The following is a 16620-nucleotide window of genomic DNA, read 5'->3' as shown; positions in this document are numbered from 1 at the left end:
TGTGCCCACGTTGCGGATTTGCCTGTGGAATTTTTTGTGCGGATTCTGCATCTCTTGGCAGAAAACGCAGGTGCGGATTTGATGCGTTTTTTATGCAGATTTGCTGTGGATTTTGTGCAGAGTTTTTGCATTTTTACACCTGCGGATTTCTATAATGGAATAGGTACAAAAACGCTGCAGATCCGCACAAAAGAAGTGACATGCTGCTACTTTTAAAACCGCAGCGTTTCCGCGCGGAATTTTCCGCATCATTAAACTGGGTTCATACTGCATTCTGGCAGTCCGTTAGACGGACTGCGCTACACTGTGGCATAACACGGTGTAACGCAGTCCGTTAACGCTGCCATTAACCCCTATTTCGGGCGCATCGCTCGCCAACGCATGCCATAATGGGCGTGCGCTAGCGATGTGCCGTCATTAAGTTACGGACCCTCGGACGCGGGCTGCAGCGTTTCCGGGTCTGTCACCGCTAGCGCAGATAAAGCATCTTCTAGCTCTATCTGTGCTAGCGCTATCGCATTTTGGCACTTGTGTTAACGCAGTCCGTTTAGCGCATGCGTTGAACTGGCTGCTTTAACGCAATGTGAACCTAGCCTTAGCACAGTTTTATTTATTTTTTTTTTTCATTGATTTACATTGTACTGTAAATCACTTGTGGATCTGCAGCATTTCTGCACGGTAAAAAACGCTGCCGATCTGCAGGAAATCCGCAACATGTGCACATAGCCTAAAGGTCTGGCACACATTAGGCAAAAGTTGTCCGAATCTGCTGAGTTTGACAAGGTCAGGGAACCATATAATGTGTGTGAGAGACTCAAGGATTGTTCTGTTGGAATAGCTTCCCCCAGTCCTTCTGCCGGGATATACAGTGAGCAGATGATTCTGGCTTTGCCCTCTCATAGAGAGAACAGGAACGCTGGAGTGAGCGTGTATGGCCATTGTAGAGGTTGGAGTCTGCAGTCACTCTGTGTAACTGCAGACTTGGTCATCTGCACCGAGCGCGCTGTCCGGATTCTCTGGCGCTGGGTGCGGTCAGACAAGCCTGCGATTTGCATTCTTCTGGCCACATTCTGACTAGACATGTCCAGCCTTACTCCATTTACTTGTATGGAGCGAAGCCGCTCACGTCTAGTTGGCACGTGACCACGTAAGCAAATCACAAACTTGCGGTCACGCACTTGCCTGACGCTGGAGACTCCTGACAGTGTGCACTGTGTGTATTCCCAAGTCTGCACTCATATACTGTGACAGCAGAATTGAACCCCATGTCTGGACAACCCCTTTAAGGCTATGTTCATAGTTGCACCATTAGGTTCACTGGATTCAATTTGGGGTCATTGGAGTGCATCATGTGACAGAAAAATGGCCTTAAGAGCTATGTCCACCCCCACCCTTTGCCCAGCTTGTCTATAGTAAATCTATTTTCAAGCTATTCCATTTATTGTATTTTCTGATGTGCTCCTGCTCTCTCAAACATCCCTTTGTTGTCTACATGCAGTGATTGCCAGCAACCATGTCCGAAACTGGTGGACATCAGTCTTCACATATTTCTTCCTCATCGGTTGGAGAGAAGGGCTGCAGCTGTGCAGGTAGACTTCCAATCTATATACTCATACGTTACTGTGACATGTGCTTTTCTTCTTTTATATGCATGCAGATGTATTGAATAGCTTAGGCGCACGCCTTGTGACTCAGTGGTGAGGTTTCCTCTCTGATGGATTCCTAGAATGTATTACGTGCCAAATATTTCCTTTTAAAATGTATTTAATGCAGCTGATGCAACCTTTAGGCCATGATCTCATGTGCTTTATGTAGTATTGTAGTTTGCATCACTATTACCGTAAAAAATGCTGGAAACCAGACGACTCTGCCAGATACTGTCCCCCATGTAAAAATTTAAGGTAGTTCAAAGTGATGAAAGGGCCAAGGATCAAAGGCATCCCATTAAGTTCCAGAAATTAAAGACAGTGTACATGAATTGCCCTCGGTTTATGTCATGGTGACAGGTTCCCGTGTAGTGAATAGTGAAAATGCATCAGATTTCCTGAAACCAAATTCAGATCAAAATCTGCAATGGGTGAAATGTGCGGCTCATCACATTTGTTTTTTTTTCTGCATCAGGTATCTCCCCAGCAGAGATGCTGTGGGGGAATGAACCCTAAATGAGTTTTCAGAGATTAGTAGAGCGTGTCCATTGGTTTATCTGTCTGCAGATGTAGTAATGTGTAATTATGTGTAATCTATTGCTTAATAAAAGGCATTTTCTTTTAATAGCATTCATTAAAAGAAACAGTAAACATAGAAAATGCACTAAAACAATCACCAGCATTGCATTCTCTAACTTCAAGCTTTCCTTTTATCTTACTTTGCATTAAATTAAAATTAGGACTGGAAATACGCAAATAATTCTACTGTATGTATCCCCAGTGATTGTCACCCCCCCCATCCCCACATCTTATTATTCTGTGTCTGGCTGTTGGAGTAGCTGCAGCAGGAGCCTCTCCCCTTTGTCCTGATTGCAATAAGACACCTTAATAAACCACTCCTACATAACTAAGCACTGCTCCCTCAAACCTTTATGCCCACTGACATTGGCGATATCCGGCAACTTTAATGTGTATATGGCCTTAAGACTGAGTTAAGTATGCACCAGATAGATACAAATACATATATTCTTCTGGTTAGCAATATTACAGTATATAGTTAGTGGATTACTTTATGTGCTAGCTTCATTGCTATTCTGTACAATTGTTTTTCTCAGACATTTAAGGGACTCATTAAGGTTTTTCTTAAGTTCTAACATTGACACATTTGTCAGTTTGGGTCTGCCACCATTTCCTCAAAAGAAGAGGATGTGATTCTGTATAAATGTCTTCCCAATGTAATTTTCTTTTATGTCTTTATTAACTCGGGAATTCTCCTGCCTGTAAAATATTAAGAACTTAGCGTCCTCATTTTTGAAAATGGTCAAGTCCTCCTGATGGTCCAAGTATTGGGGAGCAGCATTACCCATCCTCCTGAAGGCCTGATTTGTGTCTTAACTGTAGTCATACGCCCTGTGTTTAAAGGGGTATTCCCATCTCCAAGATCCTATCCCAATATGTAGTAGAGGTAAGAGTAGCAAATGCCTCCAATTAGAAATGTTTAATAGTTCTTCTGATTAGCTGTGTCGCGTACCACATGTGCAGAGCATAGCAGTAGCTTAGGTATCTGGGGTTCTGACGACTAGCAAATAACCATCTGTTACTATGAGTGGTCATAACCATGGATACCTAAGCTACTGCAATGTCCTGCACATGGGGTAAGCAACATAGCTAAGCAGAAGAACTTTACTACTTTTCTAATTGGAGCTGTTTGCTAATACTATAGCATCTTGGAGATGGGAATACCGCTTTAAGGGTGCAGTCAGACGGTCATATAAATCAGACCGCAATGTACGGACTGGCTTATGGCTCTCCCAACCGGAGTGTGACAGATTGACGTATTTTTATGCAGCTGTTACGCTCAGGTCAGGATAGCTGCGGCCATTATAGGTATTGTGGACCAATCTGTCCAATTTATATGGCCGTCTGAGTCCTAGAGGGATTTTTCAGTCAGAAATCATTGAGCAGCTACCAGCGATTACAATCTCCAGTGGTGGCTGAATGCAAACACATGGAAATAAGCTCCACTGTGCAGCTTCATACATTGTGTAGTGTTCGCTGCTGAGTGCTGAAGATCTGTTCTTTTCAATAGGAGTGATCTGCAGTACCCGGGAGTAGCCAGCACAAATGATAAGGAGCTGTGTAGTGCAGCTCTGATCCATGCGTTTACCTCCAGCTGCCATCTGAGCGTGCAACAGCTGATTGGTGGGGGTGCTGGGTGCCGGACCCTCACCTAATTTATAGTGCATGGACAGGTAATCAATATATTCTGACCACACAGCTCCTTTAAGCCATCAACACTTAATGTAAAGAATTGGTAATGGAGATGCCAAGTTAGGAAAACATGGGGGTAATGTTGTAAGGTAGAATGTACAGATAGAACAGATCTGTCTTATATAGCACTTTACGATATTGTCACATATTGGATTAAAATTGGACTTGTATTACTATTTGCCTTTATTTATTATGGGGAGGGGGTTCACTTTGTTTTTTTTTTGCAAAAATATTAAAACATAAAATCATTTAGATAAGCCTGCTTTACTGCAGAAGATTTTCACTTGCCCATGAGAAGGACCAGCTTCTCTCTGCAAATAATATTACTGCACTTCTGCACCAAAAGAGTAAAGACTTGGATAGTTTATTTGAGTATTTTAATAAATCCGACTTGTGAACTAAGATTCCATCTAACGTGTTGACCATAAGGCCTGTAGGGCTGCCATCTACCATCACAGCTCCTCCACAAGGTTGGATGTAATCTTTTATCTCACCTGTCGGGTTTATTAAAATACACAGCAAGCAGCCATCCAAGTCTTATTAATGTTTTAGTACCGGAGCTCAGTAATATCATTTCATTGCAAAAACCTCTGTAAACATTTCTTTGTTATGCATGTTAAAATATAAATAAATGAGTAAACCTGTAGATCCAATGCTTCAAGTGATAAGTGTGTGTATATTAATATGTCTATATGAGACGGAGATGTGGCCACATATGAACCTATTCTGAAGGGCTGTTCTTAATTCTGCTCAATCTTAATATCTGCGGCTACTTTCCCAAAACGTATATTCACGTTCCAAAGTCCTCCTTGGAAATTGGAAGCGGTGTACCACTCAATATTCTGTGTTACACAGTCACAAATCCCTCTCAGGCGGATGTGGTGGGGGGCAACAAGTAGCCTGACAATGCGGATCCAGAAGTGCATAGTGGTGCAATGTCATGTATGTACCTGAGCTGTGTATAGGGGTCAGGTCTATGCCCTTGCTGACTGCAATATTGCGGCCGTTCACTGCCTCTCAGGCACATTTTAATTATAGCCCTTTGGCTGTACATGTCCAAGAGCTGGGCAACGGCAGCCAAAGGGCTGAATGTGGCCTGCAGGCCGTAATTACCCAGGTCTGCTCTGGAGGTCACCTAAAATTGCTTCTTACAGAGGTTAAAGGGGTTATGTACAGCTTCAGATAAGTATTGGGACAAAGTTAAGTTAAAAAAATGGCATTGCTTAACCCCTTAGTGACAGAGCCAATTTGGTACTTAATGACCAGGCCAATTTTTGCAATTCTGACCACTGTCACTTTGAGGTTATAACTCTGGAACGCTTCAACGGATCCCGCTGATTCTGAGATTGTTTTTTCGTGACATATTGTACTTCATGTTAGTGGTAACGTTTCTTCGATATTACTTGCGATTATTTATGAAAAAAGCGGAAATATGGCGAAAATTTTTAAAATTTTGCAATTTTCAAACTTTGTATTTTTATGCCCTTAAATCAGAGAGATATGTCATGAAAAATAGTTAATAAATAACATTTCCCACATGTCTACTTTACATCAGCACAATTTTAGAAACAAAATTTTTTTTTGTTAGGGAGTTATAAGGGTTAAAAGTTGACCAGCAATTTCTCATTTTTACAACACCGTTTTTTTTAGGGACCACATCACATTTGAAGTCATTTTGAGGGGTCTATATGATAGAAAATAATGAAGTGTGACACCATTCTAAAAACTACACCCCTCAAGGTTCTCAAAACCACATTCAAGAAGTTTATTAACCCTTTTTTCGTGCTTCACAGGAACTGAAACAATGTGGAAGGAAAAAATGAACATTTAACTTTTTTTTGCAAACCTCTTAATTCAGAACCATTTTTTTATTTTCACAAGTATAAAAACAGAAATGTAACCATAAATTTTGTTTTGCAATTTCTCCTGAATACGCGAATACCCCATATGTGGGGGTAAACCACTGTTTGGGCGCACCGCAGAGCTTGGAAGAGAAAGAGTGCCGTTTTACTTTTTCAATGTAGAATTGGCTGGAATTGAGATCGGACGCCATGTCGCGTTTGGAGAGCCCCTGATGTGCCTAAACAGTAGAAATCCCCCACAAGTGACCCCATTTTGGAAACTAGACCCCCCATGGAACTTATCTAGATGTGTGGTGAGAACCTTGAATGCCCAAGTGCTTCACAGATGTTTATAATGCAGAGTCGTGAAAATAAAAAATATTTTTTTTTTCCACAAAAAAGATTTTTTAGCCCCCAAGTTTTTATTTTCACAAGGGTAACAGGAGAAATTGGACTGCAATAGTTGTTGTCCAATTTATCCTGAGTATGCTGATGCGCCATATGTGGGGGTAAACCACTGTTTGGGCGCACGGCAGAGCTCGGAAGGGAGGAGCGCCATTTTGGAATGCAGACTTTGATAGAATGGTCTGTGGGCGTTATGTTGCGTTTGCAGAGCCCCTGATGTACCTAAACAGTAGTAACCCCCCACAAGTGACCCCGTTTTGGAAACTAGACCCCCCAAGGAACTTATATAGATGTGTGGTGAGAACTTTGAATGCCCAAGTGCTTCACAGAAGTTTATAATGCAGAGTCATAAAAAAAAAAATATATATATATTTTTCCACAAAAAAGATTTTGTAGCCCCCAAGTTTTTATTTTCACAAGGCTAACAAGAGAAATTGGACCCCAGAAGTTGTTGTCCAATTTATCCCGAGTACGCTGATGCCCCATATGTGGGGGTAACCCACTGTTTGGGCGCACGGCAGAGCTCAGAAGGGAGGGAGCACCATTTGACTTTTTGAGCGCAAAATTGGCTGTCGTGTTTGGAGACCCCCTGATGTACCTAAACAGTGGAAACCCCCCAATTCTAGCTCCAACCCTAACCCCAACAAACCCCTAACCCTAATCCCAACCTGATCCATAATCCTAATCACTAACCCTAACCATAATCGCAACCCTTACCCCAAAACAACCCTAATGTCAACCCTAACCATAACCCTAATCAAAACCCTAAATCCAACACACCCCTAATCCTAATCTCAACCCTAACCTCAAACCTAACCCTAATCCCAATACACCCCTAATCACAACCCTAACCTTAACCCTAATCCCAAACCTAAATCTAATCCCAAGCGTAACCCTAATGTCAACCCTAACCCTAATACCAACTCTAATCCAAACCCTAACCCTAATCCCAAATCTAACCCTAACTTTAGCCCCAACCCTAGCCCTAACTTTAGCCCCAACCCTAACCCTAGCCCTAAGGCTACTTTCACACTTGCGTCGTTTGGCATTCCGTCGCAATCCGTCGTTTTGGACAAGAAACGGATCCTGCAAATGTGCCCCGCAGGATGCGTTTTTTGCCCATAGACTTACATTGCCGACGGATCGTGACGGATGGCCACACGTCGCGTCCGTCGTGCACTGGATCAGTTGTGTTTTGGCGGACCGTCGGCACAAAAAAAGTTCAATGAAACTTTTTTTGTACGTCGCATCCGCCATTTCTGACGGCGCATGCGTGGCTGTAACTCCGCCCCCTCCTCCCCAGGACATAGATTGGGCAGCGGATGCGTTGAAAAACTACAGCTGCTGCCCACGTTGTGCACAATTTTCACAACGTGCGTCTGTATGTCGGGCCGACGCATTGCGACGACCCCGTGCCGACGTAAGTGTGAAAAAAGCCTAACCCTAAATTTAGCCCCAACCCTAACCCTAATTTTAGCCCCAACCCTAACCCTAAATTTAGCCCTAGCCCTAACCCTAGCCCTACCCCTAACCCTAACCCTAGCCCTAACCCTACCCCTAACCCTAATTTTAGCCCCAACTGCTGTTCTCCTGCCGGCCGGCAGATGGAGACAGATGGCGGGCGCACTGCGCATGCGCCCACCATTCTCTTCTGCCGGCGGCCAGGAGGAGCAGCAAGAGGATCCAGAGACACAGGTGAGTATTGTAGGGTCCCCGAATCCCCCTATTTCTCTGTCCTCTGATGTGCGATCACATCAGAGGACAGAGAAATACACTTTACTTTTTTTTTTTTTTTAGCGGTCGCCGGTAAACAGTTAATTACCGTCGATCGCAAAACAGGGGTCGGTAAAACCGACCCCGATCATGCTCTTTGGGGTCTCGGCTACCCCCGGCAGCCGAGACCCCAAAGATTATCGCAGGGCCGGCCGGCGGGCGCACTGCGCATGCGCCCGCCATTTTGAAGATGGCGGCGCCCACCGGGAGACACGAGGAGCACCGGGGGAGCTAGGTGAGTATTGGGGGGCCACCTGGGACCCCTTTTCTCTGTCCTCCGATGTGCGATCACATCGGAGGACAGAGAAATTAAAAAGAGATCGCGTTTTTTTTTTTGCGATCGCCGGTAAACGGTTAATTACCGGCGATCGCAAATGCGGGGTCGGTAAAAAACCCCCCGAATCATGTTCTCTGGGGTCTCGGCTACCCCCGGCAGCCGAAACCCCAGAGAAAATCGGCCTCTGGGGGGCGCTATTCACTTTTTCCACAGCGACGTTAATTAACGGCGCTGTGGTTTAAGTACCCTTAGCGGCCGCCGTTAAAAGGCGTATCGGCGGTCGCTAAGGGGTTAAATATCTAACCGCTGACTTTGTTTATAGGGCTGTATCGATGGCGTCGCATTTACAGCATGTGACCTCAGCAGCCAATGGCTGGCTCAGTAGTTATACACAGGTAGAGGAGTGGGACACCACTAAGCCCAGTAATTGGCTGAGCTATCACATGTTATAGACTGGCAGCCCTGTAATCAGAGCGGCGGCCAGGTGATGGTGTGTACACAGATAAATGAGGCTTAAAGGGACTCTGTCACCTGAATTTGGAGGGAACAATCTTCAGCCATGGAGGTGGGGTTTTGGGGTTTTTGGTTCACCCTTTCCTTACCCGCTGGCTGCATGCTGGCTGCAATATTGGATTGAAGTTCGTTCTCTGTCCTCCATAGTACACGCCTGCGCTGTGCAATCTTGCCTTGTGCAGGCATGTACTACGGAGGACAGAGAATGAACTTCAATCCAATATTGCAGCCAGCATGCAGCCAGCGGGTAAGGAAAGGGTGAATCAAAAACCCCGCCTCCATGGCTGAAGATTGTTCCCTCCAAATTCAGGTGACAGTGTCCCTTTAAGGTACCTTCACACATAACGATTTCGTTAACGATATCGTTGCAACGTCACACTTTTTGTGACGTAACAATGATCCCGCTAACGATCTCGTTATGTGTGACAGCGACCAACGATCAGGCCCCTGCTGGGAGATCGTTGGTCGCTGGGGAATGATCAGGACCTTTTTTTTGGTCGCTGATCACCCGCTGTCATCGCTGGATCAGCGTGTGTGATGCCAATCCAGCGATGTGTTCACTTGTAACCAGGGTAAATATCGGGTTACTAAGCGCAGGGCCGCGCTTAGTAACCCGATATTTACCCTGGTTACCATTGTAAAAGTAAAAACAAAAACAAAAAAACAGTACATATTCACATTCCGATGTCTGTCACGTCCCCCGCCGTCAGCTTCCCTGCACTGACTGTCAGTGCCGGCCGTAAAGCAGAGCACAGCGGTGACGTCACTGCTGTGCTCTGCTTTACGGCCGGCGCTGACACAGTCAGTGCGGGAAGCTGATGTCGGGGGACGTGACAGATATCTTAAAGCATTTCCTGCTATACGTAAATATGGACAAGGTCCCTTTAATGTATTACATTGACCACATAAGCTGTATATAGTCAACTATGAAAAGTTTAAAAAGTCCATCTATTTCTGATTGTCAGGCTGTGTGAAAATTGAATTTGGTATTGATAATGATGGAATATTCTCTTCCCTGCAACAAAGGCCATGCAGGCACTAATGAAATGATCCCTTTTTTAATGTATTCATGTTGTGCCAGAGCAGTGCATGCGATGAAATTTGCAACCATGGCATTGCTTCTTTGCCATAAACCTTTTTGTAAATTATTTTAACAATATGCCTTAGGGTCATTCCATGGTAACTTATGTTACATTCACAAGCCAAAAACTGGCTACAGACTGTTCTTTGAAGGCAGGCACAAAAAGGAGTGAATGTATATTGTAGATTAAATTATTCTAAATAGATTTCAACACAGTTAGATTTTTTCAACAATAAAATTAAACACAAAATACAGTGTTATTACTTGGTAACTTACGTTGCAAAAATGAAAAGGCAATTGTCATTAATGTGTCTGCCAAATTTTTCTGTTCTGGTAAACGGGAGAAGCGCTATTTTTATTGTATTAAAACCCCATAGTCCCTGCAACTTTAAAAATATTATTTTAACCTCTCAAGTTAAATTACAAGAAATGTAGATAACTTACGTTACCGCACAGTATAGTAACTTGTGTTACTAAGCTGATGGTAACTTGTGTGACAATATGTTAACCTCCATTGGATTAAACTTATTGTCAGGCAAGTTACCATCATCTTTGTAACGTAAGTTACTATATTGTGTTGTAACGTACGTTACCATGGAATGACGCCTTGTGTATTGGTTGTGAACTCTGCCAGACTCTAAGTAGGTGGTGTAACCTGGGCCTGCGTGCCCGGCTGCTGCTAGGCACGGTGTGCCCGGCTGCTGCTAGGCACGGTGTGCCCGGCTGCTGCTAGGCACGGTGTGCCCGGCTGCTGCTAGGCACGGTGTGCCCGGCTGCTGCTAGGCACGGTGTGCCCGGCTGCTGCTAGGCACGGTGTGCCCGGCTGCTGCTAGGCACGGTGTGCCCGGCTGCTGCTAGGCACGGTGTGCCCGGCTGCTGCTAGGCACGGTGTGCCCGGCTGCTGCTAGGCACGGTGTGCCCGGCTGCTGCTAGGCACGGTGTGCCCGGCTGCTGCTAGGCACGGTGTGCCCGGCTGCTGCTAGGCACGGTGTGCCCGGCTGCTGCTAGGCACGGTGTGCCCGGCTGCTGCTAGGCACGGTGTGCCCGGCTGCTGCTAGGCACGGTGTGCCCGGCTGCTGCTAGGCACGGTGTGCCCGGCTGCTGCTAGGCACGGTGTGCCCGGCTGCTGCTAGGCACGGTGTGCCCGGCTGCTGCTAGGCACGGTGTGCCCGGCTGCTGCTAGGCACGGTGTGCCCGGCTGCTGCTAGGCACGGTGTGCCCGGCTGCTGCTAGGCACGGTGTGCCCGGCTGCTGCTAGGCACGGTGTGCCCTGATAGTACAGCTGAACATACGGCAGTCGTGTGCACGTCTACTACTCGTATATGTAGTTAGTTCAGTAAGGTTTCACTAATGGATAAACTGTAACCTATTACTAATGCAGAAGTTGTAAAGTGTTGTCAGTTTCCCTTTACTAGAACGATGTCCAAAAGTGGAAGGAAATTAAGCACGACTTAGAAGCTCTGAAATGTCCTGTTGTTGTCCAAGGTTCTCACTATTGTGCTATGTTCACACGTTGCGTTTTTGTTGTGCTGTTTTTTTTTTTAATGCAAATTTTAAGCTGTCTTAGAGTACCAGCAAAATATGACATTTCAGAAATCTCATGCACACATTTATTTATTTTTTCCCCTGACTGATTTGGAAAACTGCTGCGTTTTTGCTGCTGTTTGTTAGGCAATCCCTGCACTTGTTGCGGCTGTTGAACAGCCATGAGACATGCAGGCGAGGGGACTCGAACATATTTTTTGAGCACGCTGAAGACACTCGGTTATGCTAGTGATACTGACCTCCGGGGACAAGTGCGCAATCGACAGGTGTTTTGCACGTGTTATTCATTGGTGTAGGTCATGTGCACACATCCCGGGAGGTGTGTGCAAACAAGACATTGGCACCACTTACCTGCAGGCGTGCAAGTGAGCACTGGCATACAAGCCACTTTAAATCTAACTGTAACTTCTGTATATCGTGATGAATTATTCATGATTTCTAAGTAGCCATGTAAGTTACACTTCTGTGTTCTTTATTTTGCAATGTTTTTACTATATTCTTTGTAAAAATCGACCCTTTTTTATGGTAGAAACCAATCAATGGATGTTGATCTTCAGTGTATTTTGATGGTTTTTAAGTTGTGGTCAGGTCCTGTAGTTAAAATGTTGCTCATGAGTGAGATTGTGTGTTGCGGCAATGTATATTCCACCTCCATATTCATGTAAGAAGATCAGGGAGGTATTGGAGAGGGTGGGACGATGGGAACCACTGCCAATCTTAATTATTGGGGATTTGAACAATATATGTGATGACTTTTGGGATAAAAATAAGAACACCCAGAATAGGTCGGAGGGGCACACTACAACATTTGGAACCTATGTGCGTGAATTAGGCATGATTGATCTATGGAGAGTCAGACATGTTGGGGAGAGAGGATACTCGTGCTATTCACCGGCTCATGCTACGCTATCCAGAATTGATATGGCACTGGGTAATCGCCTGTTGGACACAATGGTGGGGGAGGTGCGTTATCTGCCGAGGGCCCTTTCGGATCATAGTCCAATTGAGGTAGAGGTTAGGTTGGTGGGGACACGGACCGCAAGCGGGAGAGAATGGAAGATCCATCCTAACTGGTTACAGAGCATTGACTTGGACGGTATAGGGAAGGAGGTGACGGAATTCTTTGCGTTAAATGATGGGAGTACAGATGCTCTAACCGTTTGGGATGCAATGAAAGCGTACCTGAGAGGGTTACTATTTAGAGACATTAGTAGGTGTAAGAGGAAGACGAGGGAAGCGGAGAGAGTGGCGTTGGAGGAGCTGAAAGCCGCGGAGGACGAGATGGCTGTGCTTGGGACTTCCGAGGCAGAGAAAAGATTGAGAACAGCGCAAAATTGTATGGAAAAGATTCTGCTGGGGAAAGCTGAAAGGAAGCGGGAGTTTCAGAGGGTGGCTTATTTTCAGGAGGGAGAGACAGTTGGACACATGCTATCGGTGGTAGCCGCGGCTCAGCGTAGTACCTCGTATGTACACTCGTTGGTTTCGGATGGGGGGAGCAGGGTATCTGAAACACCGGATATTATAAAGGTCTTTGCGGACTTTTACGCGGACTTATATTCCTCCAAGGTCAATGAGTCAGCCGGAGAAACGGAGACTTTCCTTGAGAGTCTGGGTCTTCCGAAATTGAGTGAGGAGGATAGAGTGAGCCTCGATGCCCCTATCACCGAGGAGGAACTGAGTCGGGCGCTGAAGTCTATGGCCAATGGGAAGGCACCTGGGGTTGATGGGTTACCAGCCGAAATCTATAAAAGTTTGGAGGAAGTGCTGATTCCCAGATTAAAGTTAGTACTGGAGGAGGCTGGATGCCAAGGGTTTCTCCCAGCATCTATGAGGGAGGCTAATATAGTGGTTATTCCGAAGGAGGATAAGGATCTGGGGAAGCCTGAGTCATATCGGCCAATCTCTCTGTTAACCATCGATGTCAAGCTCTTGGCCAAGGTGTTAGCTTCCCGTTTGTCCAGCGTCATTGCTAACCTTGTACATCCGGATCAATCTGGTTTTCTGCCTGACAGATCTACAGCGGTTAATCTGCGGAGGCTGCATATGAACCTGCAGCTGAAGTCTGACAATTGTGGCCGAAGGGTTATTGCATCCTTGGATGCCCATAAGGCGTTTGACAGTGTGGAGTGGGGATATCTCTGGCGGGTGTTGAAATGTATGGGTATTGGCCCGCAATTTGTGGCGTGGACTCAACTGTTATACTCACTACCAACAGCTAGAATTAGAGTGAATGGGGAGCTTTCTCAGCCTATAAAGCTGGCCAGAGGTACGAGGCAGGGTTGCCCACTGTCGCCCCTTCTGTTTGCCTTAGCTGTGGAGCCACTGGCCGCCAAGATCCGGCAATCGGATGAGGTCCCTGGGTTCAGATATGGGAGTGTGGAGGAGAAGATTGCATTATATGCAGATGACATCTTACTGTTCCTGGCGGACCCGGATGAAGCCTTGAAGGGGGCTATCGAGATCGTTGGGAAATTTGGAGACTTATCGGGATTGAGGATAAACTGGGATAAATCGGTCCTCTTTGAGGTGGATGAGGTGGAGGAGAGTAGAAGTGAGCCATTGGGAGAGGGGCGGCTTAAGGTAGTATCCCTTTTCAAATACCTGGGAATATGGATCTCGATGCCAGTTACAGAGTTTTTATATAGGAATTTGACACCTCTCATGGGCGCTCTTAAAGCAAAAGTGGATGCGTGGAATAAATTACACTTATCGGTGGTAGGTAGGGTTAATCTCATTAAAATGGTTGTGATGCCCAAATTACTCTACGTCCTACATAATGCGCCAGTTTGGATTCCACGTGGGAAATTCCGGCAGATTAATGCTCTATTTAGAAGTCTGATATGGGGGAGGCGGTGCCCACGTATTCGCCTGGAGACGCTTCAGCGACCCAAGGAAGATGGAGGATTGGCTTTACCTAATCCTGAGTTATATTTTCTTGCAGCCCAGAGCCAACATTTGAAGGGCTGGGCGCGGGGGGCGTCTTCCAGTGCGGTACAGCACTTGATGGAGGGGATGACGGACCGACGACCGGTAGCGCAGTGTCTGGAGGATGGTTCCTTGGATGCATTGGGGAAATTATACCCAACTATGTTTTTGATATATAAATTATGGACCAGACTGCGACAGATTCGGGGGGTCACGGGGCTGACTAAATTTACACCGATATGGTTTAATAATAATTTGGTTGAGTTTGCGGCTCTTGGAGTGCTGGCGGAGTGGCAGGCCAAAGGAATCCACTTGGTGTCTCAGATAATTCAACAACAAGGATTAAAGTCCTTTTCGCAGCTGCAAGGGGAGTTTGGACTGAGACCGACTGGGGAATATCAATATGCTCAGATGAAACATGCTTTTAAAGCTCAGAACAAGGGTGGTGGTATTGAGATCCAGGAGGACATAGTTCTGGAATACGTGTGTGGGGAAGGGTCCACAAGGGGAGTCATTACCACCCTTTATAAGGACCTTCTACATGCACATCTGCTAGACTTCCCCCTAAAAGCGAGAGCGAAATGGGAAAGAGATTTAGGCCCAATGGAGGATGAAACCTGGGAGTCGGTGTTGGAGTGGGTTCCACGAGTGTCACTGAGTGAGCCGTACAGACTATCGCAGCTGTACATCTTACACAGAGTCTATAAATCACCGGAAGTGTTGTGCAGAGCGGGGTTGCGTGCTGACTCCGAATGCCCGAGATGTGGGACTGAGAATGCAGGAATATACCACATGATGTGGATATGTCCAAGACTGGTTGCTTTCTGGTTGGTGGTAATGAGCCGTGTGGAAGGGGCGTATAAATGCAGAGTGCCGAGGGATCCGATAGTGTGTATACTGGGACATGTAGAGGAAATTAGAGTGGATAACACCTGGAAGATAGCAATAGCTAGGCTATTATATATGGCAAGGAAGGTAATAGCAAGGAACTGGATCAAAGAGGAACCGCCTACAAGGGGTGAATTCCTGAATTATGTTAAATATGGTCTCAATTTGGAAAAGGTGGTCTATAAAAGACGTGGGAAAATAGAAACATTTGACAAAATGTAGTCTCCGTGGCTCGAGCTGGGATGAGTAGTTATGGGAAATGGGAGGATGAGGGCCTCTGAAAGGAAGAGAGTGCTAGAGGAACAAGCGGACATAAGTGATTCAAATGGCTCAAAGAACCATCAATACTGGTAACAAAAGTATAACTGGGAAGGAGCTGTCAGGGGAGGGGGAGGTTTGGGTTTTGTTGGGATTGTTGGGGGCTTGGAAAATGTTAAAATTTTGCAAAATACTGGAAAATGCATAAATTGTATTGTTCACATTTGCTTTCAATAAAAAACTATTTAAACAAAAAAATAAAATGTTGCTCATGCAGAAACACATCTGCACTCCCTCAATGGAAGCCCAGACTGGACCACAGCAGAGATTGACTAGTTATTTGTTGTTTTATCTTAGTCATTTTAAAGGGAATCTGTCAGCAGGTTTTTGCTATGTAATCTGAGGACTGCATGAGGTAGGGGTTAAACCACTGAATTCAATGATGTGTAACATGTCAAGCTGTGTGGTGGTTTACTTACAGTGAAGGTTTAAAGGGAATCTGTCAACTCATTTTTAGCCTATAAGCTGTGGCCACTGCCATTAGGGGCTTCTCTACAGCATTCTTTAATGCTGTAGATAAGCCCCCGATGTAACCTGAAAGATAAGAAAAACAAGTTAAATTCTAGTCACCCAGGGGCGGTCCGGGTCCGATGGGCAGCGCCTGCGCACTGCAGTACTTTACGCTGCCCTCAACAGGGTAAATCAGTACACCTGTGCTGGAGCCGCAACAGACGCAAGGAAGAGGAAGTCATCGCATGGGATGGGAGGCATCGGACCCGGACCGCACTTGGGTGAGAATAATCTAACTTGTTTTTATTCTTTTTCAGGTTACATCAGGGGCTTATCTACAGCATGACAGAATGCTTTAGATAAGCCACTAATGGCGGTGGCCGCATCTTATATGCGAAAAATTAGGTGACAGATTCCCTTTAATCATCTTGTGATTAAATATTGCTGTGACTAGCTGGCAGGGCAGTCGTCAACTCCGCCCCCTCTGAGATAAGCAGCACACTGTCTATATACATAGGAAGTCTGTTGGGGGCGGTGTTTTTCACATTTGCAGTTGTGTCCGCCGCGTTTGACACATACATCCTCATGCGTCTTGATTTCATATCTTTTACATTGTGGACGCAGGTTCATGCATGCGTTCGCCTGCGTTTGCTTACATATGCGTCTTTTTGCGGTGTGGGTCGGGGC

At 45.7% G+C, this 16620-nt stretch overlaps 1 protein-coding gene across 2 annotated transcripts in view; it reads left to right on the top strand.

Annotated features, from left to right (window-relative positions):
• RTN3 (reticulon 3) overlaps nucleotides 1-16620 on the top strand; it is a 66665-nt gene that overhangs the window by 2591 nt on the left and 47454 nt on the right. For both annotated transcript variants that reach the window (XM_069738890.1, XM_069738889.1), the window contains exon 2: nucleotides 1499-1589. In XM_069738890.1, coding sequence (XP_069594991.1) covers nucleotides 1514-1589 — 76 coding nt within the window. In that variant the 5' untranslated portion in view covers nucleotides 1499-1513. The remainder of the gene's footprint in view (nucleotides 1-1498; nucleotides 1590-16620) is intronic.

Source organism: Ranitomeya imitator, chromosome 9 (assembly GCF_032444005.1).
Source record: "Ranitomeya imitator isolate aRanImi1 chromosome 9, aRanImi1.pri, whole genome shotgun sequence".
NCBI lineage: Eukaryota > Metazoa > Chordata > Amphibia > Anura > Dendrobatidae > Ranitomeya > Ranitomeya imitator.
This window is presented reverse-complemented; position numbering and strand designations above follow the sequence as displayed.